The following is a 27,459-nucleotide window of genomic DNA, read 5'->3' as shown; positions in this document are numbered from 1 at the left end:
GTGACTCAGGAATTTTTGACTCAATTTTAACTCAATTTTTGGATTCTTAGATCATCTCAATCTAATGGTTCCAAATATTACCATGATAACATTTTTAAAATATGACATTACGTGGGTCCCTTATCATTTATTTAATTTTTTTTCCCTTTCTTCTCAAGTTTCTTCAACGTACTCTGATACTCCACACCAGCAAATCATAGAGGATCCCCTTTTATCAAGGAAGAGCACCAAATGTTTATAAAAAATATCCATATCTTGAAAGCTGAAATCTTAGCCTGGTAGGACAACATTCTGAAACACAAAAGGGGGAAGGTGGTCAACTGAGTTTTTCGATCAATAAAACACTGTCGACCCATATAAAAGAATTCCATCCTTTAAACAAGTAGCCTTAGCCCTTCGATTTATTTATGTGGGTCTTCTAACCAGCATATGATTCCATATATAAGGTTTCCAATTTTTTTAATGATAACGACATAGATCCTTGCATGCAGTGATGTGGGTGGTTAAGCCACACGCTGAAAAGAAACTCACCTTCCATCTAGCTGGTTGTATATTCTTGACTTCACATAAAGCCATTTACTTCCCATAAAGCCAGTCAGCCAGATAGTAACTTTTATTGGATATATTAACATTCCCACTCAAAGGGGCATTGGTGAGGATGTAAAATATACCATCATGACGTTCCGGAAAAAATTATGTGCCATGCTCACGCTTCCTTACTCTCTGCAGCCCACCTGTTGGGTTGTTTGCATATATCTATTATGTAAACCTGAAACGAAAAAAAAAATGGAAATGAACCACATTAAGTTGCAATTGTCAAGTTATGATTATATGTCAAACAGGAAATGATAGAGGCAAGTAACCTTCCTCGGATGTAGACCTCGAGTCAGGGGCCAGGGATATGCAGCATAGGCCACCGCCTAGGACCTCCACTTATTTGCTAATATTTAGGGCCCCCAATGGGCTACATACCCACTACCATTTCCATATTATTATTATTTTTAAAAGTCTGATTAGGTCCATTTGGTTCATAAGCCCAACTGCCAAAAGTCTTTTAGTGAAACAAAATTACGGTAAGTCCAATTTTTTTTTTTGTTTCCTAAGAAACAGGGCCCATTTTGAGAAGGTTTGCCTAGAGCCACCCAAACCTCAGAGCCGGCCCTGCCTGAGTTAGAATAGTTAGCTATATACTTGCAATCTTTTGGCGTGGAGTATATTGAAGAAACTAGAGAAGAAACAGTGGAGGAAAAAAAATGAAAATAACGATAAAGGACCCACATGATGTCATGTTTTAAATTAATATCATGCTAATATTTGGAACCATTAGATTGAGATGATCTAAGAGTCCAAAAATTGAGTTAAAATTGAGTCAAAAATTCATGAGTCCCATGAACCGGACCCTTTTTGAAAGGGTTGTGTTATATAAACCCACCATTTTACGCACAACACCCACTTAAAGTGTTTGTATTTTTTGGACAAGTTGCCCCCGTATATTGTTGATCACACCCACGTCTATTCACTCACCTCATCTCACGTTTTAATTTTTCAAGTAAGGGGTAGTCTATTTTATGCTAACAATGATACCAACTAAATATGATTAGAATTTGATATAACTTTCAATCTAAACAAATAGTCATCATAATATGAATTTTATAATTAATGAATCATGTAATGAGTTAATTTTGTGTAAATGGGTTCTTGTTTTGTTAGATAAATTGAATTCTTGGAAGGTCGTTGAGCAAACAATTGTCTTCTTTGGTGATTTCTATTAAGATTAGTAGTTATGTTGTATCAACCAAATAGTGTATGGGTTCTTGTTGTTGTTGAAGAATTAAACCCCTTTTCTATCTATATAAATAAAAAGTGGAAGCTAGTGATGGAACACCACTCTAACGATTCTAGATAATGAAAAATTAAGTAACTATTATTACCTTAATTTAACAAAATTGGAGAAAGAATATATTTGATTTGCCTTTTTTAGTTCTCATTTAGGGGTTTTATAACTGTTAATTGAGAAGACTTGTGGGCTGATTTTTGAAAATAGTAATCTTTTGAAAATATGGTGGGTTTATTGATAAAGTGGGTGCAATTTTTTTGGCTAGTGGGTTTAGTGCATAAATGAGTTTAGTAAGTAATAAGATGAGTGTGGATATCATCACCCCTTTTTGAAAAAATAAATTCCAATGCTACATCAATACAATTAGTACAACATTAGCATCAGATTCATATGCAAACTCGATCACTTGAATCAATCAACATATGAAAGTCGTGTCGTTAAGAAACCAAGCATACCTTATAGGTTGCCTTTCATCTTTCTACCCCTTTGCTTAGCCGCAATATTAGTAGTTCTTGTCCATAAACTTATTAGAGCATTTCTAGGTGGTGGTAGTATACTCTTCAAATTTGAAGAAATATTTTGAAGAAGCTGGTCGCAAATTTCGACCAACTCTAGGTGGTCGCAAATTCGATTATCTTGAAACAACCCACGCGACATTACCACTGTCACGCGACAGTTGGAGTGTCGCCCATGTACAATTCCAAAATAACCCACACGACATTAGGAGTGGCGCGCAACTATTCCAAAAGTATAAAAGAAAAACCCACGTGACATTAGGCGTGGCGCGCGATAATACCACTGGCACGTGGTGCTGGTCAAAGTCAAAAAAAAAAGTGGGGTGACATTTGCAATGGCGCACGACATTACCAATGTCGCCGCATCCGCATCCAAATTGCCAAATTTGCAAACAAGAATGCGAACAAGCAGGTGATGCGACCGGATTTGAGGCCACCTATAGATGGAATTCTAAGAAATTTCGAACTTTTCCTTCAAATATGAAGAAAAATGCAGGTTATACTACCACCTAGAGATGTTCTTAGAGAGTTGAAACGAGTTTTGACGTTGAGACTTCCCATTTTTTATGGAAACTTTCCAATTTTGATGTTGTTTACAATAATGGAAACTTCCCAATATATATTTGTTATGATAATTTCATCACACGCATATGTCACTTCTTCGTATTGATTTGAACTGGTTGTAAACAGAAAAAAGTTCAATCTAAAAAATGAAAATGCCTAACACAAACAATATATATAAACTAGTTATTCGAATACAGTTCATCAAGTAGTAATTGATTACTATTGAAAGTTCACTTTCAACGGCGAGCAATTCTGTTTCGCAACGTCTTGCTACTTTGAGTGATCATCAATGACAAGTTTGTCATGTTGCTTGGGCACATCTCAATTTTGGGTCACCACTCGTTTCATGGTTTGGGGGAGTTATAATATGGAAATAAGAGAATTAGAAAGAAAGGCGGCAAGGTCACTATAACACCCTCATTTTTATTAATGCCCAAAATTGCTTATTATATTGTTTATACTATATTTTTATTATACTATAAATTGATTAATAAAATTGGAGAACAAATATGTATGTTTGACCTTTTGAAAATGAGGGCAAATAGTTTGTTTTGATTGAAAATGGTTTAATATAAAAGTTTTTAAGTTGTAAAATAATATGTAGAGATTTGATTAATAAAAAAACATGGAGAGAATAATTTCTTAATTTAAGGGATAAAATATGGAACGACTTGATAGAAAAGAAGTTTCTTATAATTTTTGAAGAGAGGATCGGAAGGTTTTTAGTTGTAAGAAAATGTGTAGAGAATTGGTGAATATGGAAGTGTATTGAGTTTATTTTTAGATCTAAAAGAAAAGAAAAAATGAGAGAAAGAAAACAAAAAGAATATTAAAAAGAATAAGGCAAAAAGAAGAAGAAAGAAGAAAATGAATATTATTTTTTATTGTTTGGTGATATGGATTTCTTTTCTATGATTGTTTTTTTATGACAACAACAATAGGTGAGTAGACCTTACTTAATCAACTATTTTAAATTATTTTGATTCTCGTAGTTCAATAGTGTTTTATTAATTAAAGAAAAATATGGTTTAGTGATTTCATAATTATGAAATTTAAATAGTACTTGGAATGCTAATATTTGGTGATGTGTTTGTGTAGTAAGTTTAGAATGATAGGCATTTGAACATATTAATATTACATAGTTCTTTTTAATGTGGTATGATATGAAGGAGAAGAAAAATGTGTGTGTTTAGTGTATAGTCATTTTTGTTTGTGGTTTGAAACATTGATAAATAAGAGAAGAAATTTAGTGTTGGTTGGGTTAAAATAATAGCACGCATAAATGATAGATTTTTAATTAAATACAATATATATAAAGTGGTTGATTTCGTAATGTTGTTGATTTTGCTAGCGTGTGATAAATGTAGCAATGTAGAAATGTTGTAATGGAAAAGTGATATATTGTTAAGACATGTGCTTGGTGTTTGGGCATTTATAATGGATTAAAAAATATTTTGACATGAATCAAAATACATATTGTAGGGTAACTTAGTATATGTGGAATGCTATAAAAATGTTGTGCGACATTTTTGGATGAATTATGACATTCTGTTGTATGCTAGAAATTTATTTGCAATTATATGTTCAACAATATTTCCTGGCTAGTTACGTTGTTTTTGATAAATATGTAATTGTTGTTTTAAATAATATGATATGTGGCATAGAATTCTCTTACAACATTCATTAATTACAATATTTTTGAGAAATAAAGACATAATTAAATGTTTCGTTATATTTTTGAGATGCTACCAAAATATATTGTAGCATGGAGATTTGTGGTTTGTAGTGCAATTAATTCTTTAGCACGTGAAATAATGATAATGATGATGATATATGAGTTATAAATGCATGGAAATGGTGCAACATATTTTGTTTGCAAATGATGGAGTGGAATGGACGATCGAAGTGACACGTGATAGAATGTAGAATGATTATGAGATATAATTGCAATATATTTGAATAAGTTACGTAACGAAAATCTTAGTTCCTAGCTCCCACAACTTTTTTGATTATATGATGTTGATTAATCCCTGTGAAGAAAATGTGATTTTGTTTTAACATAATTTGGAGCCTTTGTAGCCAAATGATGGCTTTATTTATCTCGTCTCCAATTTAGTATGAGACACGCGATATTTTATAACTAAGAGAAACTTACTCACATAGTTTTGGCTTCCGTGTGGGGGTTACCATGTGTGTGTTGGGATAACTACGCCGGAGTGGCTCTATTATGTGAGGGAGACATCCGGATGGTGTATGTTCGGCTCGATAGAGGGGAGCAATTGTGGGAGACACGAAACTAGATAAAACATAGAGACGATGTGAGTTTATGGGCACTTGAAAGACTTTAAATAATTATTATGATGATATAGTCAAGGTGTACGTTAAATCTAAAATAAATGGTTGTGAAGTTTTATCATGGAAATTGTTTTTGCTGGTTCGATGAAATGGTTGGAACTACATATGCATTTTATATATGTGTTTTCTTCGTGTTTTATCCCTACTTACAATTGTTTTGCAAAAGGGCGTGTTAAATTAATTATTTTTGTAGGAAATAGCCCACTCTATGATTAGGCCTATGTAAGTATAATTATATAGTAAGTTTTTTTTTTGTTCTTCTTATTATATGAATTTGATTTAATTAGAATCTAAGGCACCTCAGCAGAATAACTAAATGTATTAATATTATTGGATTTGAAGCTAAGGTGCCTCGGTTGAAGGAACCACATGTTTTAATTGTTGTACGTATGAATGTGATGTTATTAGTTTGAAGTTAAGGTATCTATCTCGGTGGAGGAACTAAAAGAATATATATATACTCACACCGACATTTATAATACTGACTCGATTTGCATGTTTGTTTATCGGGTACGTTTTTATATGAACGTAATCGATAAGTCTTGGTAGAATTGATATTGAAGAATGTGGATTGTTGCATGTGGTTAGCGTTTCATTAAAAAATATGTTAGTTTTTCACTTTGAGGTGTAATAGCTTTTCAATTGAGGCAAAGATGTTTATTTTTGTTGTAATTGTAAATTTGTAATTGAGAAGTTATTTAATTATATTTGTAATTTTTTGTAATGAGAAGGAGTTTGGTTTAAAATATTAATTTTATTGGTTTAAAATTGTTTCAAATAATTAAACGATGACGAGTTTACGAGTTTTTGGAAATTGGAAGTATTTTACACTTCAAAAATCGAAGAGTTGGAACAAATATTGTTTGCCGATTTTTGTCGAAATCGAAGTATGACACTCATGTAGGAAGAAGACGATCGAAGTGGTTTGTGGAGGTTTGCTATCTGTTTTTGCGGATGGGCTTTTTAGCATTTAATTAATTATATTTAGAGCATTCTCCATGCATGTCAATATTATTCACTTTCACGTAGGCTCAATTTCTCTTCTTTTTCACCGTTTTGGTGAAAAACAAGGTGAGACTGCCAATACAAAAGTGAATATTAATCTCGGACGGGATGTTGGATTCTGTCTGAATATAAAAATTGAAAAAACGCGCCGGACGGAATGAAACATCACGTCTGAAGTTAAAAAAAAACTGAAAAAACACGCGAGACGGAATGAACGTCCGAAAAAAAAACCGGTTTTTTTTTAAAAAAAACACACGAGACGGAATCCAACATCTCGTCCGAAGTTCACAACTCAGCCATTATCTCAGTTGAAGGTTTCACTCTCGTTTTGACTTGGGAAAATAGTCACCTTGATATTCACTTTTGTATTGGGCAAAAGTTTTGAACTATAAAGAGGTGAATATTGTCACATTCCCACCACATCCACCTGCATTGGGAATGCTCTTATTTAGAATGAAAATGAAAAGATGAGAAATTGATGATGGAGAAGTTAGGGATGTTAACTGTTAAGTCGTGGACACGTGGGTGGGTTTTTGGAACATGATTGAAATCCAGTAACCGGTTATTGCATAGCCAGACTCGGTGCATCCCAATTCCCAACACAATGAACACACACATTTATACAGTATGATTTAAATACTTAAACTAATGGTATTGAAAATGTTGTAGAGAATTGTACTGACCGAGTCGCATGACATGCATGGTTGTTGTGGCTGAACGAGGGGCTGGAAAAACCCTAGCCTTTGCACTTCCGATTTTGAGTCGTATCTTACTGGCCAATTCTGATGGTTTTGTTTAATTTGTGAACAATTTTGTTACTGTTTGAACTGAAAATAGATTATCATTTACCTACATGTTTATTTTTCATTTCTAATACAGTGGTTTTGCATACCCTACTGCGTTGGTTTTGGTTCCAAACAAACTAGTTGCTCAACATGTGAAGACAGAATTTGATGTGTGCTCCCAAGGGGTTTGTACAATTGGCTTGTGAGGACGATCCTACACCACTCCAGTTAAAAGAGGATCCAAATATGTTGTATCGGCATGTGATTGTTGGAACACCTGCTTCTATTGCTGATCATGCTAAGAGGCATACTTTGATTATGTCGGATGTCAAAACAGTTGTTCTATATGACGCTCATCACCTCGAGAGCGTTGGTAAGGATGTTGATGAGGATGTTGATTTTATTTTAGGAAAGATACCCCGGGAGCGTCCCAGCATGATACTTTCTACCAAAATGTCAAGTTGGCTATGAGCGTCACAGCAGAGTATCTTGAAGCCCCATGGTGTTATGATCTTGTAAGTAATTGGATTCACTTTCTTCATCTTTTTTTCCCACTATTGTTGCATTATCAAGCTCATAAGTTTCAATCTCTTACCTAGCATGAAAATCAGCATTGTCTTGTGGAATATGTAATGTTCTTAATCTATGTGAGGAGTTTATGGTTAGGGTTAACGAATATTACCCCCAATTAGGATCCCCTAGATGAGCCAATTGCATATTGAAAGTTTTTTCTTTGTTTGATATCATGGAATTTTTTGGATGGTCTAAACCAACTTAGAGTGTGTGGTAGTGAAAGTTTGGAGTGAGGAATTTCATCCTAGCTGCTCAGTAATAGGTTGCTGCTGCATTTTCTGTTCTTATTAGGAAGTGTGGTTTTTAGCATGCCACCGAGCTTTGGTTGCTAGCATGCATCCGTGTCGAACACTAGTCTCCACTGAGAAATTAATCTCCTTCCATGTATGAGGAGTGATGTTCAGCCATTGCACTTTGCTCTTTGCCTTGTGCCATTACTATTTTAGACTACTACATTTTCTTCGCTGCTTAATGCTTGTGTACGTGCAAAGTCACTTATTCATGGAAAACAGGTTCATACTTATTAGAAACCAATGGTCTTGGTAACAATGAGTTTCTAAGAACAAAGTTGGTTCATATGTATAATTCTTGTGGGTCTATAGAAGATGATGCTATGAAAGTGTTTGATAATTTGTCGACACAGTGTGAATAAGTGTATTCATGAAAGGCTTTGTTAGAGGAAATGTTTTAAGAGGTGGTTGGCGTTATGGGAATATGCTTGATAGTTGATACGTGTTCGAAAATGCGAATGTTTATACGTTTTATTGCTTGATTAAGAGTTTCGCAGGCTCGTTGGTATTTAAGTATTTTACTCAAGCAGAGGTGGCAGGGCGTCTGAGAACTTTATCATCCTCCTAAAGAATTCTCCCTCGCGTATGTCAATTCTCAGCCAGATGGCATTTAAGGTATAGTGAACAAATCAGATTACTACAATGTGGGCATAATCAAGAATTTGTATATAGATCGTCGTATCTCTCACGAGCACTAGATTTTTCGGCTTCCTTGATTCCACGAGGTTCTTGGTGTCATTATCAGGAACTAAAAAAAACGAGCTAGCTGCGTACGTGTAAAGATATATATCTCATCTCATAAAATAGTTCACTTCAACTAACTTGAAACGTTTTCCTTGAAAAGATAGAAGAAAAAAATAAACAACACAAAACAACTACCACAGTTCCAATACATTTTGGGCAACCAATTTGTCATGCACCATATGGAACCGCGTAAACAGAATCTGTTGCCTGTTTGTACTCTAAAACTGAAGCAAGCTTGAATTTATATAACTCCTAGTCCGGGCAAATTTGAAAGTGCTGCATTCTCCTACCGGGAAACTTTCATTGCTTTTGGATCCGGCTCCCTTCTTGTTTACATAACCCGGATAATCAAACAAAGTGAACCGCACTTTTTCAATCAAACACAATCCCTCGTACTGAGCAAGTTGCTCTATTTGCCACTCACTAAATGGGTAAGTTGTTTTGTGGGTCACATGAACTTCTCCATTCGCAGTCAACATGTCGCATGCATTTTTAAAGAAACCCCTCACTACTGCCTGGTGACTTCTGATATTAGCATGCAAAATTGAGTAAGAACAAAGAACTAGCATAACATCCAGAAAAACTAAAATCCTAGCCAAAAGCCACAACTTAAATCCATGTAGTTGGTTCAGCATAAGCAACATTTCAGATTTGGAAGCCAAGTAGTACTTTGATTAGCGAAAAAAAGACATATGGGAATACTGTATTGCATTTTGATTCAATCAAGTAAAGTATAAAAAGGATTTAATTTATGTTCACTTACAAGATCGTGATGATGTCACTCTCACTGAAAGAACCTGAATGTGGAAAATTATACACTATCCTATCAAACTTCATTGTGTTCACTGGTGAAATTATGCTCATGATACTAGCATCGACACCATGCACAATGCTGCACCCTAGCATCATCAATACCTCCAAGTTGGTCTCTGCAGTTGGATGCTGAGAGATTACCGTTGCTGCATTTGCAAAAGCCGCAAGTTAGTTAACGTAACTTGTCCAACAGTTTATCGAAAAAAAGAAAAGAATACGTAACTTGTCCAACGTCGTCTTTGCCAATTGTGTGATCATTATTGATTTGAATATAGATATATTGTATAATCATTTTGACAATGTGTACCGAAAATTTGAGTAATATCTCTGTATAGAAGCAATTTTTGACTATTTATACCTCAAAAAGAAAAAAGACGTTAACTATTTCTCATAATCATGTCAATAATTTGTAAATCTTTTTCTTGAATATCAAAAAAAAGAAAAAGTGTGCTCGATCTATTTTTGTGGAGTACGTTCTCTACAATATTGCCACTCACAATGATGAGTGGTTAAAGTACCTTTATGGTGGAGTGAGGTAGCCACCATGTTTGTGGCTGAACCAAATGCCCTGGCTAAACATGCAGCAAAAGAGAAGTCTCCTTCTCCTACAAGTAATATTTTGTGTAAATTGCTGTAATGTTTTATCCATCTCTCTTGCTGTTGCTGGTCATTACAAAATTTAATCGATCTCTCAAAATCCATTTGGTAGTAACTTCAGTTCCTACTTACCAACTGTTTACTTGTTTCAAATATATAACAGTAATTCTTTAAATGTGTAGTTCATTTCCAATGAGATTTATTTTGAAGAGTTGGCTAATGGCTAGCTAGGGACTCTTAGTTTACTGCAAGGCTACATTTATTTCTCTTGGGGACCGGGGTGATGGTGTGATGCCGCGAACCTGAACTTCTGAAGCTCCTGATTGTATTTTAATATATCAATGTTGACAAAATTTTCACGTAGGTTCAAATTTTGGTCTTCCACTTTCTAATTATCAGTCAATGACTCAATGCGGAATATTTATCAGTCTCATTTGGTATTTCCACAAATTTTAAGCTTTTTTATTTTACATTTCTATACTCCACGTCTCCACTAGTACAATTTTGTTGGATCACATTTTATGAATCCGCGGCGTGTAAATTGATGTGATGTCTTATAAAAGATTGGAAGTCAAATTCAAGCTTCTTTTCAATAATATTTTTATCAGCAATTACACGTCTATCTAAATATATATTTTTTGATTGACAAGTGTGTTTTAAATGAAATCAGTAACTATTTGATGCTAGCGGAGTTCGACCTCTAGACTTCTGGTATCATCACCTAAAGATTTTACCAACTTTGATAGTGGGGCAATCATGGTTCAATTAGTCTCCACTCTCTAGTACGTTGGCAAATTGAGTTCTAAAACCACAACTATTAAGGTAAATAATCTTATTGTTTATTTTATACTTGATAGGAAGTCAGACATTTTTTCTGGATCATCCTTCGATAGGATCCTTAATCGATCCCCGTATGTGTTTGTTGTTTTAAGTGATCCCCTGGTTGGAATGGTTCAGCGCTGCTTAAAATAAAAAAGTTAAATGTTATTTTAGCTCTATGATTTTAGAATTGAAATACATGAAATATTCCCTTGACACACTTATGACATACCTACCAAGGGCAAACCCCAAATTAGAATTCAAGTACATGGATATACTTATGAAGTTATGAGATACCTAATTACCTACCAAAGAAAAAGCCCAAAATTTTATGACAATGAATCTGAAATGGGTGCCATGTTCAAATTTTTGAATATTGTGTCTAATTGTCTAAAGACAAATGATAAGAGAAAAGAAAATTGTAAACAAATGTAGCAACCGATTTAATTATTAAGCATGGGTTAAGCATCTTTTCATCAACAAATTAAATAATAATTACGCCATACAGAAGCCTTGACTTAAAATCTCATACATTATCTCCTCGTTAAGCATTACAGTAAAAGTTCATATGCAAACGGTACCAATCATCAAAAACATAAGCAGATTGATTAGATGGTTTACAAACATTGGATTTCAAAAACATAAAAGTGGGACCTATAATTGTCTCTTTACATAGGATGATGTGACTACCACGTGCACATCATAGTACACCTGGGATAACTTCACTAACATTGTATCAATATGTTTACATCATGCTTAGTATCAAAATATCACAAAACATATAAAAAAAAGTAAACGTTACACATTGTATCAAAATTCCTAATTTCAAAACAAAATTAAAAAAATTAGGTACATTTATTAATTAAATTCACTTTATTAATAACAGAAAAGGACAAAGAGCAGGTCAGTGGTAGGAAAAGAAGTGAAGTCGCAAAAGTTAACTTTATTTGCAGCTTTAAAATTCAAAAAATAAAAACAAGTGCAAAAATAATCATATTCTTAGTTTGTTTAATAATTAAACTAGTTTTAAATTTTCAATAATTTAATTTAAATTACGGACTTGAAACCATTTTATTAACTAAAACGTATATTTGGGGTTTTGTAAATAAAATAATAATAATAATAACTTTTATTTATTTATTTTATATATTTTTTTACTTCTATTTATTTATTTTTTTCTCCTCGTTTTTTCTCACACAGAAAGAAAGGGAGAAAGTGAGAAAGAGGGAGTAGTATAGTTGTAGTAGTGTTTTATTTTCAAAACCAGTTAGTGGTTTTCAGACAGAGAAAATAAATTTAAAAAAAAAAACCCCGGGTTGGTTTTAAGAGAAAATTTAGAAAAGGAAAAAAAATCAATTTTTTATCCACCATTAATGGTCTAAAATGGAATAAAAATTATGTTTCATTTTGAGTTGAAGTTAACTTTTTGTGAGATTTAGTGGAAGTAGTACTAGTGTGAGTTTTGAGGTTTTGAGGAGAGTGGTGTTTTGAGTATTTGGAATTTTTTTAGGTGTTGGGGGGTTTTTTTTTTTGGTAGTTGGTTGTTGGGGTTTAGTTGTGTTTGAGGGGTTTAAAGAAGAATTTGATGCATGGAAGGGAGAGAAGTAATGAGTTCAGGTGGAATAACAGTGATGGGAGCAGATGCACCATCAAACTATCATGTAGCAGCAAGGAGTAGTGATCAAAACCAAAGTAATAGTAACCAAATAATTGGGGGATCAACAACTGTAGCTACATCAATGAGTGTGGCTTTAGGGAGTAGTGGTGGTGGTGGTGATGGTGTTGGTGTGAAGAAGAAGAGAGGTAGACCTAGGAAGTATGGACCAGATGGGGCGGTGTCATCGCTAGCTTTGTCGCCGGTGCCTATTTCATCTTCGGCACCAGCTGGGACCTCGACGCCTATGACGGTTGATTTTACGACTGAGAAGCGGGGTAGAGGGCGGCCAGCTGGTTCGTTAAATAAGCATCCAAAAGTGGATGTGGTTGAGAATTTAGGTAATGAGCTAGCCACTTGTTTTTTTTTTTTTTTTAATGTTTTGAATTGATGCTTGTTTTAATTTTAGATCTTGATTTGTTATTATTGAATGTAGATAGTTATGATTGAGTTTGATTTTTGTGTGAAAATTTTGTCTGTTTTCAAGAGTGTTTACATTTTGAAGATTTGAGTGGATTGTTGTTGTAGTTGATGTGTGGGACCTATTTTGGTAGATACCCTTTCTTCAGATCTGGAGTAAATGGGGTTCTGAAAAAAAGAGGTGAGGTATGTGTGGGACTGGGGTTGAGTTTGGAAGTAGGGAATCTTCCTCATGTGTCTAAGATCTGGTATTTGTCACTTTTTGTTGTATATTCTCTATAGTGAACAAAAACACTGCAAGAGTGAAACTGCAGCTCTCCTTGTTTGTCAGTGAATGTGTTACCTGTTTCTGAGTAGGAAACTGTTGGTTTGTGGGAAACTATTCTTAATGGGTTCTTAGTCCTACTTAATGTGAGAGAAAATTACATTGTTTGTTATCTTTATTTGTTCAATCATGTCTTTGTTATGCTTTACCCTCTTTTGAATTTGCATCCTCCATATTCTTCGAAGTCATCTACGTGTCGGTTTCATTGTTTAGTTTTGTCAATGTAGAGCTCATTGTATTAACATGTGGTATGTGCTTTCACAAGTAAATGCTTAAGAAATTAGAATGTTAGGCCTTCTAAAATTATTCAAAAATGTATGTTAGTTCAATTCTGATCCAATGAGCAAGTGAAAGATATACGGCAGGTTCCTATATTGACATTAACGTGGTTATTTATTAATATTATTCATCATATTGATGCAATGATGCATCATCGTAGAATGCCCTTCTTTGCAATTGAAAGACATGTTATGCAACAACTTACCAAACTGATAAAAAAATTCCCTTACTTCCGTCTCCCCTTCCTCTGCAATATGCTGTGTCATTGGTCTAAAGCTATGTTACATTAACACGCTGTATTTGAAAAATAATGCGTGTCGGATGCATATCCACGGACACATATTGTATGTGATATACCTCAGTTTATATATATATATAGCCTCTTTTTTGACACTATATCCGTGTCGGATACAAACACATGTTCTGTGTCAATGTAACTTAGGTCTAAAGGATTTTATTCTAATTCTGGGGAATCTTTCGTATTAATATTTTATTAGATTTGTGCGTTCGCAATTTTATTTCGTCTAAGGAGATCTCATTTTAAGCTTTCATTTTACAAATGTATATATCTGCAGGTAATTGGGTTAGTTGCTCTGTTGGTGCAAATTTCATGCCTCATGTCATCACTGTTGCTGCCGGGGAGGTATACTTCGCAACGTTGAAAAAAAGGGGAAAAGCCTAATGGATCTTAAATTATGGTTCTATTTGTCCAAACTTTACTAGGCATTTCGTTATGCATGTGAAATGGGTGTCTTTCCTTGTTCTCATTTCTTGAACTAGGTCTCTCATACATTTAATATTTTCTTTGGCCATCATTCCAAAATCTAAAAACATTATGCTTAAGGAGGTAGTTAATACCACTGCCAAATTCTGGCAAAAATAAATCAGATGTTCTATCCCTTTGCTTCTACCAATACATTTTTCTTTAGTTATTTGAATGGTCTGAATGAGACTATGAGATAGAGAGTACACCCTATTGGTTGCATGCTCTTCATTATCACTACCCTATCATAATTTGTTAGTTCTGGAAGAGTTTCATTCCTGACTTGAAAGTGAATGCTACATACTTGAACTGTTACATTGAGTTTTCTGTGAATGTGACAATCCATGTGTTCTTTTATGACAAATGAAATGTAATAATGGATGTATCTTCGTTATGTGTAAATTGTTTTGTAATTTGATCGAAATGTTAATACCTTTTATATATTGCATTTTGATGCATTAAATGATGCTGATTATTACAGACACCTATTTATGGAGTTGAAGATGTCCAAATGTAGATGAAGAATGCATGGATAGAAAGTTTTTTTCGCTTAGGATGATATGATAAAATGAAATCTACCATCATCATAAGTAATCCAAATCAAAGGATCTTCTGGTAAATCCAGATACCATATTGGCTGCGCTAGTAATGAGGACTTTAAATAGTAGACATGGATTAGTCGGAAGGAGATTCAAGAACTAATTACTTCCGTATTCAACCCAACCTATAGATAACTGAAGAGCTTAGTAACTAACTCAATGGGAATAGTAATTGCAAATGAACCTTTGGTGAAGAATGTTGAAGACGAAATTGGTATTACTCCCTTCCTTACGAAGACACAGTCGTTGCCTGCAATTTAGGTGTCTCTAGATCTCAATTAGGGTTTCTCTTTGGTTAAGAATGCCTATGTATCTCGTTGTTGCCCATTGCGTAAACTCTCTTTGACTTAGTCTAAGCTTTTGGTTAGCGATCAAACAGAAGGTTTTTTTTTTGTTGCTTACTCGATTCCTTTGTCATTCTTCATTAGTGATCTTCTTTCATTTGGTGATATTTCTTTGCTGGATTTACTTATTTGCAGTTATTTGGGGTTATTTCAGGATGTTACAATGAAGATTATATCATTTTCTCAACAAGGACCTCGAGCTATCTGCATTCTTTCAGCAAATGGCGTGATTTCGAATGTTACGCTTCGTCAACCAGATTCTTCAGGGGGTACTTTGACATATGAGGTGTGACACTTTTTTCCTTGATGGTATGAATTTATAAGTTAGTTAGTGGTCTCAGAGTATATGCTTAGCTACATATTTATCATCCATGCTTACAATCACATACATACCATATGTATATACACTTCTTAAATTAGTTAGGCGTCATAGATGTGAACTTCTTATATTTCTCATTGTTCTCCATTTTGTTTAAGAATTACCTAAAGACTAAAGTAAGGGTGATATAGGAAAATATAGTTGCTTTGAGCCCTTAGCAAGTTACTAATCTGTATTAAGAACTCATTGATGTCACAATGAGGACCATTGCGCTTAATATTGCTTTGCAAATCACAATTCAACTAAAAAGTATGACGCACAGACTAAGGCGCCGGACAGTGCCAACGACACATTTTTCTTATGGCACACATGGCGTTGCCTTAGTTTGTGGGCATTTTTTTCTTTTCATTTTTTTTTATCGAAAGAGTTGTCATTCTTTTTGATTTTTTTGTGAGGACCCCTGCTTTTCTAACGAAGCTTTCATGTCCACAGCCTGCAGGGTCATTTTGAAATACTTGTCTGATATTGTCCGCTAACTGATCAATTTTATGTTGTATTTACAGGGTCGTTTTGAAATACTTTCCTTGTCTGGGTCATTCATGCCCACAGAGAGTGGAGGAACAAGGAGTCGATCTGGTGGGATGAGTGTTTCTTTGGCAAGTCCAGATGGTCGTGTTGTTGGGGGTGGAGTTGCTGGTCTCTTAGTAGCTGCGACTCCTGTCCAGGTAGAGTTATTGCTGTTTTCTGTTGCTACAAAGCAATTAACATTGATGTATGTCTCACAATTATGGTCAACATTCCCTGCCGTATGAAAGCATGAAAAAATTGCCATTTCATTCCATTTGATGCCTCTAAAGAGTCTCCTGGTCATGTAAATTTGTTAAGTATTCTGCACAATCAACTTTCAGGAGTCCATCCCGTTGGAATAATGAGATTTATGGGTCCCTCAACACCTTATGCGTGGCTGAAAATAGCAAATTGAATGCTAGGCCTATCTTTCATATAGTTAAGATATACTGTTTTAGTACTATGAAAGCCAAGTGGCATGTTTGTGATAGTTTTGAGCAAATTGTTTATCTCAGGTTGTGGTTGGCAGTTTTCTTCCCTGCACTCAGCAGGAACAGAAGCCCAAGAAACAAAAAACTGAATCAACATCGGCTGCACAAGTAACCCAAGCAATTCCTATATCTAGTGCAGAGATGGAGGAAGCCTACGGTGGGCAGGCACAGCGAAGTTCAACCACTCCAAAGCCGAATCTTACAGCCACTGCTTCCTTCCGTGGGAAAACTGGGCTCCTTTACACTCCATGCAGGAATCTAGGAATTCAGCCACTGACATAAAAGCGTGTCTGTGCCTGAAGGCTAATATGGTGTGCTCACGTGCTCTCACTGACCGGATTTAAACATCGGTCATACTTGTTTGGACTAGGATCAAGTTCAGTCTCCCGTATCTGACATAAGGATTACTCATTGACCATTTGGTACTGGGGGAAGAACTGGGGTTTTAACATCGTGTCATTGCAGTCCTGGTTTTCACCCAGATTTATTAGGTAGGATGTTTGATTCGTAGTCTCTTAGGTCATTGAGCTGTTGTTGTTGTTGTTGTTGTTGCTGTTGTTGTTCATATGTCTTTGGACCTGTTGGTGTAGAATCGTTTAATGCTGACTGTGCCATTTCTTTAGACTTTGAGTTGTGATTCGAATTTGAGGTTCTATTTTATGGTTTCCATCGTTTCCTGCATGTTGTCTGGCTGTTACTCTTTCCTAAGGTTGAAGTCAAAATATGAATTCTAGTTTCTTTAATGTATTTATTTGGATCTGCATTGTTGATGTGCTGAGCGGTGTTCTTAAAATGGCAGTTACATCTTATTGTAATGCGTTACTAATCTTGTATAAAACGACACCTGATACTAAATCTCATGATTGATCTTATTGTCAAGTTTGGGTATCAAGATTTAATTGACATCTGTAGTTGGTATTCACAGGATACATCAGGAGTTTAGATATAAATATAGCGGTGGGTGTGCGTAAGTCTTTCTGTTGAACTCCAAATGACTTTACGTATGGAAAAAGCCGACTTAAATCCAGTATGCTGTCATCCCCTCTGTCACCAGATCGTGGGAGAGCGCAAAAAGTGAGAAGCTCCAGCAGTGGAAGCGCTCATTTTTTAAATTATTTTTATAATTTATATACATATGTATTAAGAAATAAAATAAATATTGAATGAAAATCTCGACAAATTCTTAATTTTAGCGGTAATCCTTCAAAATAAAGTATCAACTATCAAGTACTAAAGTAAGTGATTCGGTGCATTACCAATTCAAAATAAAGTATCAACTATCTTCCAAACTTTTTTTTTTCTCTGATAAGGTTCCAAACCGCTCTATGTAAAACTACTAAGAGAAAACCTATTACTTCGTTCCAACCTTATCTCCTTCTCTCCTTTCTTAAAAATTGTCTCTTTGAACAGGGGGTTGTAATCTCAAGTTTTATCAAGAAAAAAACCTAATTACGTAGCTAGTACTTGACAGTTGTACGAACTATTTCTGAGGACATCAATTGCAATGCAGTACATCCTCCCGCCTCCCCGAATTTCACATATGGACTCCTCATTGCATGGGATCATAACATTCACTTTTCATCAGTTGTATGCAGATTTTTGTCACACTGGCATGGTTAAGAAGATAATATTCCAGAATGATGACTGTCCTCCGAAAAGAGATCGTCTCCCTATTGCAAAACTGTACATGAAGAGTTGAGCTTCATTTGACTCCATCTGTTGGCCAGCAATGAAACATGACTTGAATCACCAATAGTCTTTGCAAGAACAACAACCTGCCATGAATCGGTGGAAGCGAGTGCAGTCCCTTATAACAATTTCTCTCTTGTACATTGTCGAAATCAACTTCATAGTTTCATGACAGTCCTGACATATGCGAAGATTCTTGACAATTTTAATGGGTGTAGGTGATTTTGTACTCAGCAACCCATAAGCTACTGCTACCTTCTCACTATGGGGGTCTAGTAAGTTTTCCTTCCCTCCATACTGACATCCTCCCTTTCTCACTACCTCATCCAGCATCTCCCTAATTTTTCCCCACATGGGGTGTGAAGCATCTCCAACAGAAAACTGATGCACGCCGCCTCCATTCTCAATCCAACTCCATCCCTTTGGTTTCTTCCCAATCTTTGTCCTTGCTTCTGCCATCTTATCCTTCAATCCCACCTGAGCATACATGTTCGACATGATAACGTAGTGGCTAGTATCCCCTAATACACTATCATCTCCTATCTCTATAATCATTTGAGTTACACACTCCGCCACTTTCAAATTGTTTTGATCCCTACAAGCACTGAGCAGAGATCCCAAAACAACAGCATTAGGTGGAACTCTCATCTTTGTCACCATCTCAAAAGCTTCATCGACTAGCCCTGCTCGTCCAAGCAAGTCAACCATGCATCCATAATGCTTAACATTAGGCTCAATACCATATTTCCTCTTCATCAAGTCGAAATAAAATCGCCCCTCTTCAACCAACCCACTATGACTACAACCACATAGAACTCCAACAAAAGTTACATCATTCGGACGAACCCCACCGTCCATTTCCATCTCCAGAAACAACGGCAACGCCTCTTCCCACGCCCATTCACCGAAAGCCCATGTAACATAGCATTCCAACAACGAACGCTCTTCTTCTCCATCAAACTAAAAACCTCAAGCGCATCATCCACACTTCCACACTTACAATACATATCAATCAACGCAGTCCCAATATAAACCGTCAATTCTAACCCCATCCTTTCCACATAAGCATGTACCCACTTCCCCAAACTCAACACACCAAGACGCGAACAAGCCGTCAACAAACTAACAATCGCGAAATGATCCGGCTCAACCCCACTAACTTGCATTTCACGAAAAACAAACAACACCATCTCTGGTTGTTCTGACTTTAAATAAGAATCCATCATAGTAGTCCAAGTAACAACATTTCTTTGAGCCATTTTCTCAAACACATTTAAAGAAAGTTCCAATTGCCCACAAGAAGAATACATTGCAATAAGAGAAGTCTGTATAAAGATATCTGAAGATATGCCAAACTTTATCGTTTGAGCATGAATTTGTTCCCCGGGTCTCCGAGCATATGCTTTGGAGCAAGCTTTAAGAACTGGTGCGAAAACGAGCTTAGAGATGTTTTCTTTTTCTCCATTGTGAGTTATTACCATTTCTTTGTAACTTTTTATAACTTCATATGGCTCTTTTTTTTTGTTCAAACTAGAAATGAGTGGTTGCTTTGTAGAGACAGTTGGAGAAATCATGTGTTCAAAGTTAACGGTCGAATTATTTCCAGCCAAATAGGCAAATAATATGAAATTTGGAGGGAACTTCGTTTGTGACCACAGGTTTAATTTAGGCTAAATCTATGGTGCGCGAGATGTAGGGTACACCCTGACATATCGGCCACTCATACCAAGGGGTGCGTATGTATTTAATGGCAAAAGTACTGAACCAACGGCCCATATGACCTGCGCACCATACGACCTGCGCACTGAATGATCCTTTTTTTTTTTCCACATTTTAAATTTAAATTTAGATTTTATGCCAAACATCAAGGATGCTTCAATACTTGATACACAAGTTCTCTTTATTTTATTTTTTTGGACAATCAAACATTCTTGTCGGTGGTCTGTTATTATTAGCTTGAGTGCTTGTCGATCATATGGTCGTCACTCAGTTAGTTTTTTTTTTTTTTCGATCAGAATCACTCAGTTAGTCAATGAACCTATGTTTAGTAATTTTAGATATTTTTGTGACATCAAATATTGGTTCCGAAGTTCGTGGAAACAGTGCCTGAGAACGTGTTACGGTTTTAGCTCCTGGACTGAACCAGTCAAGTCAAGAGGAATGTCAGCTGAAAGCTTTTGTTCCTCAGCTCTAGGGATGGCAAAATGACTATGAATGACTTTCTAAATGTTGATTTTTGAACACTAAATCCCTCACAAGATTTGCCCACATAGAAAAGAGAAAATCAGATTGTCAGACATTGTCGTCTAGAAATTGATATGAATTACTCTTGCACATTTCACCTCGTGTGCCTATGTCTGCAGGCCAAGAAATTTCCTGGTGCCTTTACTGGGAAGGTTTACCAAAACAGAAAGCTACAGTAGGTTTAAACAATGTCAAGGGGGTGACTTTTCCTAGTATGATAATATAACAGTTGTAAGAAATCTATTTTATATTCCTTTGTTGAGACTACAGTAGGTTTCCTAGAAATTTTTGGCTCCTAAATGGCTATAAATAAGGAAAATAACACTGGAAAATGCAAACATAACGAGATTACAAAACAAGTAATTGAATGAGGTTAGCAATAATACTTGCAAAAATACCCAGACTTCCATTTCTCATCTTAGGATTAGCTACAACCTCGCTTTATTATATTATGACTTTCTTATTCACAAACACTCCAGAATATCACAAACTTCATGCTTTCTTTCAGAACTTGATTGCCAAAATGAATTGGAGATTAACCTTTGTTTTCTTTATCTTAAATTTCGTCGTTCTTCTTGGAAACTATAGACCGCCAGAGGTGGAAACAGAAAATTGGTTCGCCTCTCCTCCTAAAGCAGTACAAGAAGTGGAGGAGATAATGGATGTACAGAAAACAAATAATGAAGACGAGTACTATGATGACTACTATGCTTATGAAGGATATGACACTGATGATGAAGATGACGACGAAGATGCTTATGCTTATGATAGTTCTGAGAGTGACAACACTATTATTTCTGAAGACGAAGAGGGTGGTGATGATTTTCAGAAAAGGTGTGAAGAGTTTATTACAAAGACCAATAATGAATGGAGAGCGGAATGTCTAAGGGAGCAGCTTCGTCATATGAATATGGTTCAACGATAAGGATTTGGATTGTGGTGGACATATTGTTCAGATTGAAGTCGTTAAGTCCACTTTTAGGGACGATATGATTGAAGGCGTTAGCATACCACATAAATATAAGCTTGTAGATGGGTGTATACTTAAGAAGAAGCGCGGGATTTAGCACACGTTCTGTACAGTAATAAGGCTTCTACTTGCACAATCTTACATAATGATGTAACGTATATACAGATTCTGTTGTTTGTATAATGTTTTATGCCTTCAGATGGTGTTCTTTCTTAGTAGAACCGACTTTGAAGATCGCTAGATATTTTCCATTTGTAAAGAGTGGTGGTAGGTGTATAAGAGATTATATTCTTTCACCATCGAGTGAATTGAAGCTGTTGAAGAAAACTCGCTAGCTATAACATCACTATCTTAATCAAGTATCCACAACATATTGATATACTAGAATATGCCCCGTGTCTTAAAGACACTCACCGGCATGCCTTCGGCACGTTTCACCTATGCATTAAAGGCCTTCGGCACTGGTTGCAATCATGCTTGGGCATGCATACAATACCTCCATGAGTTACTCCAAGATGGTTGCATCAGTTAGTATTTAACACACTGGTTTGACTGCTAGCCTTTGGGAACTGGTTCCCGAGTTCGATTCACCCCAACAGCACTTTTATGTTGTTGCAATAAACAAAACAAAGCAGAAAATGATGATAGAGCGACTCGAACTGTTGACCTGTTGGCGTTACAGCCGTTTCGGCTCATGGATCAACTTTGCCACACATTTAGTTAATAGCTGTCAACACATTATCTCGGAGAAAAAATAAGAGCACAGTAGCCGTTTGATGGTTCTAGATTCGATCTGGACCGTCCTTTATTATAGTTTTGTCCTGTAGCGAAAAAAAAAAACCCTATCTTATTAGATAGATTAATCAAATAAGTAATGACTTGATTTGTTTCTACTGAAATGTTGGTTATACTTGACTTCTTGCAATTTCCCCCCTGATAAATCCAACACGACCAACAATAGATTATAGATGTCTTAGTTAGGTGCATCTCTAATTGTTCTTAGGAACATAAGATCTCAGTATACGAAAGAGAAGACTTTTTGACTTAAACGTCCGCACTTCTATGACAAACCAAACGCATTGTTACATAATCTATCTACTCGGCAATTGATAGAATAATTTGTTCAATTAATTCCAATGTTTTACTATTGTTAAGTACCTTTACAACTTAACAATAAGATAGTTGCGACTACCGTTAAAGTCGGTAAAACCTTTGGGTGATGATACCAAAGGTTTGGGGCTCGAACCCGCCAAAGATCAAAGAGTTACCGATCTCATTTAAAAACAGGCTTACCAAAAAAAAAAAACTTAACAATAGTGACAAGAAAGCATAGACAAGAAACTAAAGCAGCGAGTGTGTTTATAGTGAACAAATACGCTTGTTTCTGTATGTTCAAGCTGAAGAAATTCGCTCGCGTGAATTTGTGATTAGTTTTTCATAATTGAAATAAGCTAGATAAAAGTTAAATCGACAATAAACTAAGCCTTCAAAATTGACAACATCGACAGTAAACTAAGCCTTTCAAATCGACAACATAAAAGGACGAGTCGCCAGTCTTTATGTTTCCTCAAATGTGCACCCTTTGTTCTTGGCATTTTAATAGGACTGCCACTCCAAACTCTATTCAATCTGCATATATAGTTGCATTTGCAAACTCATTTGAACAAATTTTCCATTGCTCCTCAATTTTAAGGAAAAGAATAGATTGAGATAAAATGATTTAGGGGTTGTTTGTTTTTTTTGAATTCAGCATTCAGAGCCTCTTAAACTTAAGTTTTAAGCATTCAGAGGCTCAAAACTTGTTTGTTTTTTTAAGTAGTTTAAGCATTAAGTAGTACTTTTAGCATTGACATTCAAAGACGCAAAATTTCTTACGAATCTTTGAATTTTAATACTTGAAACAAAAAAGTCCCTTCTTGCCCTTTCTTAAGAACCCAATCTTAAGAACCCATCTACTTTCCTACCTTGACTTTTATGGTTTCAAAATAGGTTCTTCAAAATTTGATGTTGGCGTCGCGGGTTTTAGGTTTTTTGGGTGAATGATATCCACTTTGTTAAAAATAGAATTACATATATATATTCGAAAATAAACAAAATATGAAAATAAACCGTGAAAATATATTTGTGAAAGCATATTTTAAATAAATTTATTTATCATTTATTTTTTTCGATAATCCATCTCTTCTCCTCAAATATAATATATATTTTGTTTAACAAGAAATCAAGTTAGTGTTTAAAATAGATAGCATGAGTAAAATTGTCGAATGATTTATATTCGACCTTTGAGCAGTTATTCTAATGAGAAAACAAACATGTTTTTAGAATTCAAAGAATCGGCATTTAGCATTCGGAGGATGAGCCATTCAACATTCAAGATTGGCATTCATAGGCTCGGAAAAAACAAAGCGACCCCTTAGTCTAACTTACGCGGGGAAAAGCAAATGAACTTCTTGTCATTTGATGTCTTTGGATTAGGTGTGATATTGCTTGATAATCTTCATTTCGTCATATTGATACTCTTCATTTCCATCATACTCATACTCTTCATTTTCATCATATGGTTCTTACAGTAATTCCTTGGAGAGGACTCGGATCAAAGTAGATGCTCTATTCTTCTTCTTCTTCACCCTAGAAAAGACACCATAATAAAGTTCCTTAATCTGTTTGTTATAATATTCTGTTTGAACTAATTGTTAGAATATTTGTTACTATATTTAGTATTAGAAAGTATCTTGTGTATTTAGTAAGAGTATTATCTTCTCTTAGATATGTAGATCTAGGAGATCTATGTATTCATGTATATATACTACTATAAACATCAATAAAGATTATCAGAAATATCCATTAAACATCTTTGACATGGTATCAAGAGTCTTCTCCGATTCTTTTTTGATCTAGTTCATTATTTGTGTTCTATATCATAATGACGGACTTAACTACCAATAAAGATTTCGTTGTTGTGCATTCCAATAACGATTCCGCGGTCATGTCTAATCTTTATATGAAAGAGATGTCCTCACTAATTACTCCAGAATGACTTGATGGTACTAATTACATCTAGTGGTCATTGAATGCGCAAAACAATATCAAGGGCAGAAAACGTTGGGGCTTTATCTCTGGTACTAAGGCTACTCCAACAAACATAAATTCTGAGGAATATGAAACTTGGGAGGACGAGAACTGTCTGGTCAAGTCTTGACTTCTTGATGCAATGACCAAGGACATCAGGTCAATTTTCCTTCGCTTATCTACGACCAAGGAAATCTTGGATACTGCAAAACAAACTTACTCTGTTAGCCAAGATGCATCGAAAGGTTATCAACTATATTGTAAGGGAATTTATGTCCACCAAAATAGAGGTTATGTTATTCCTTATTTTGAAAAACTAAAAAAAATATGGCAGGAATTTGACGCTATTGAAGACTGCACTATGGAGTGTGTCAATGACATTAAGAAATATACCACAAAGGTTAATTTCGTGTGTATGTTTTCTTGGCGGTCTTGATTCTCATTTGGATGGGGTTAGGTGGTCGTGTTCTTGCTATTAAAGCCACTTCGGACATCTGATCTGTTTATGCCATGGTTTGTGTTGAGGCGAATCGTCAGGATGCCATGCTTGGTGGGACATCTAATGAAGGGACTGCTATGGCGGCTCGAAAATCATTTGCTTGTCCTGATTCAAAGAAAGGAGTGCGTACGTGTACCCATTGTAATGGTGATAACCATGTAGTTGACACCAGCTTTAAGCTACATGGTTATCCAGATTGGCATCCAAAGGGTAAGGCGTCTCCCATGTCTTCTAACTCTAAGGCAGAGAGTTCAAGTTCAAAGAGTCACTTAGTCACTGCTGCCGGATTTGTTGCCTAATCAGGTATATCTAACTCTGCACTTATTACTTTTACTGGAAATAGTGATTGGATAATTGACACGGGTGCTACTGATCATATGACTTGCGATCGATATAAATTTAACCATTTTTCCTCTAGTTGTTCCAAATCAGTCATTACTAATGCTAATGGTGTGTCATATCCAGTTGTTGGTATTGGCACTGTACCTTTGTCCCCTTCTTTATCTATCCATGATGTTTTATTTGTTCCGTCACTAAATTGTAACCTTCTTTCTGTTAGCCAATTAACTAAATCTAATAATTGTGTTGCTTTGTTATTTCCCACTCACTGTATTTTTCAGAACACCCATACCAAGGAAAGGATTGGCAGTGGTAAACAAAGTGAAGGATTATACTATCTGGATGATGGTTTTCAACGGTCCAATCAAAGAGTACAAGCTCATGTTATGAGTGACAATAAGGTTAATAATAATAAAAACGAGATTTGGCTTTGGCATAGACGACTAGGACATCCCTCATTTGGTTATCTTAGGAGATTATTTCCCTCTTTATTTAATGGTTGTAGTCTTTCTGAGTTTGCTTGTGAAACCTGTGTAATGGCGAAAAGCCATTGTTTGGGCCCCACCTTCGGTGTGTTCTCAGACTCGGATCCGGCCCATCACCTTTCCGGACTTGGGTCCAACATTCTGGATTCAACCCAACATGATTCGGACTTGGTCGAGATCCAAATATTTACAGTGCATCCGCGGGTGATGTTGGGGCCCCACCGGTGTGTGTTTTCGGACTTCGGATCCGGCTCATCACCTTTCCTGGGACTCGCCCAACATTCGGATTCAACCCAACATGATTCGGACTTGGTCCGGATCAAATATTTACAAGTGCATCCGCGCGCGGTTTAAGAAAGAAAAAATAGGCAGTCCGGGTCAGCGGGGCGAGAAGGAAAAAGAAGATAAACCAAAATCTTGAGGAGATTTGGGGTTAGAGTGGGATCCGGATTTTGGAATCCGGTCTTTCTTATAAGAATCTGCTCTCACTTTCCGGAACTCACGGAAGCAAAAGCGCTAAGACTTGATCCCCTGTTTCCGGAGATGCAAGGCGTGAGGGACCTTCTAAGGTTGATCTCATTTCTTTTGGTCAATCAATCCACTCTTCTTCACAACCCTAACGTGTTTGGGAATTTCTAGTCCAAACATTTGCGCCGTCGTACTTTTCAAATCCACACCAATGGGAAGAGCACAAAACCCGGATCACAAAACCAATGGCCAAAATGGCCAACAACATCTGTAGTCTCCCAACGATCTACTCGGCGTAGAATGATTCTTCCAATGCCACACACGCAAGTAACATCCCACAAAATGTTGTCCGGGATGTTCCGGAATCTTCACGCCATCCGCAACAAAGTTCAACCCAATCGGATGAACTCCAATCGAAATCATGAGGCTTTACGCGAGAGAATGAAAGACTCGGAATGCTAGGGGAAAAGGCCTAGAATTCCCTCCCGGATAGTTATGAACAACATTTATCAGCACCACGAAGGAATCGAAATGTTTCGATGATAGCGAGAACCGGTTCCTCCAAAGACAATCAATGTATGGGGACGGACTAGGTTTAGATTCGCCATAATACGGAAGGATAGAGTCGGGACATGGAGTCCGGACTCATGATCATCATTCACCCGGAAGGACAAAGTCGAACATGGAGTCCGGACTCATGATCATCATTCAACCGGAAGGACAGATTCGGACATGGGCCCGGACTCGACTACTCCCCATCCCGTCATTCCGGACAGGTAAATTTTGATTCACGTGGTAATCGACATCGAGTTCTGACTCCTCCCCCATATGCTCACAGATATCGTCCTACTCATTCACACCGACACGATTTCCCAGAAGAAAGTAATGCTGGACTCGATCGAAGGACTGTCGAAGATATTGTAGCAAGAGCAATCAGAGGAAGAAGTACTCGTAATGACCAAATCAGAGACTTAGCCATAATGGGTTTTCAACATTATCCATTTTCAGATTATATTCGTAACTATCGTCGCCCTACGA

General features: G+C 36.1%; 1 protein-coding gene and 2 pseudogenes across 1 annotated transcript; 1 reads left to right on the top strand and 2 right to left on the bottom strand.

The window, feature by feature from the left end:
* Positions 1 to 8,886: 8,886 nt before the first annotated feature.
* On the bottom strand, positions 8,887 to 9,649 carry LOC147514091 (uncharacterized protein At4g26485 pseudogene; annotated as a pseudogene).
* A 2,379-nt stretch (positions 9,650 to 12,028) lies between these two features.
* On the top strand, positions 12,029 to 17,100 carry LOC147514090 (AT-hook motif nuclear-localized protein 1-like). Its single transcript, XM_086597505.1, is given in 7 exon segments — positions 12,029 to 12,892; positions 14,151 to 14,218; positions 15,436 to 15,567; positions 16,164 to 16,325; positions 16,683 to 16,881; positions 16,884 to 16,939; positions 16,942 to 17,100. Coding segments are annotated over 7 exon segments (1,047 nt in total). The 5' UTR covers positions 12,029 to 12,486; the 3' UTR covers positions 16,966 to 17,100.
* Positions 17,101 to 18,404: 1,304 nt separating this feature from the next.
* LOC147514089 (pentatricopeptide repeat-containing protein At5g48910 pseudogene) lies at positions 18,405 to 19,828 on the bottom strand (annotated as a pseudogene).
* Positions 19,829 to 27,459: the final 7,631 nt, after the last annotated feature.

Source organism: Coptis chinensis, chromosome 3, assembly GCF_015680905.1.
Source record: "Coptis chinensis isolate HL-2020 chromosome 3, ASM1568090v1, whole genome shotgun sequence".
Lineage (NCBI taxonomy): Eukaryota > Viridiplantae > Streptophyta > Magnoliopsida > Ranunculales > Ranunculaceae > Coptis > Coptis chinensis.
This window is presented reverse-complemented; position numbering and strand designations above follow the sequence as displayed.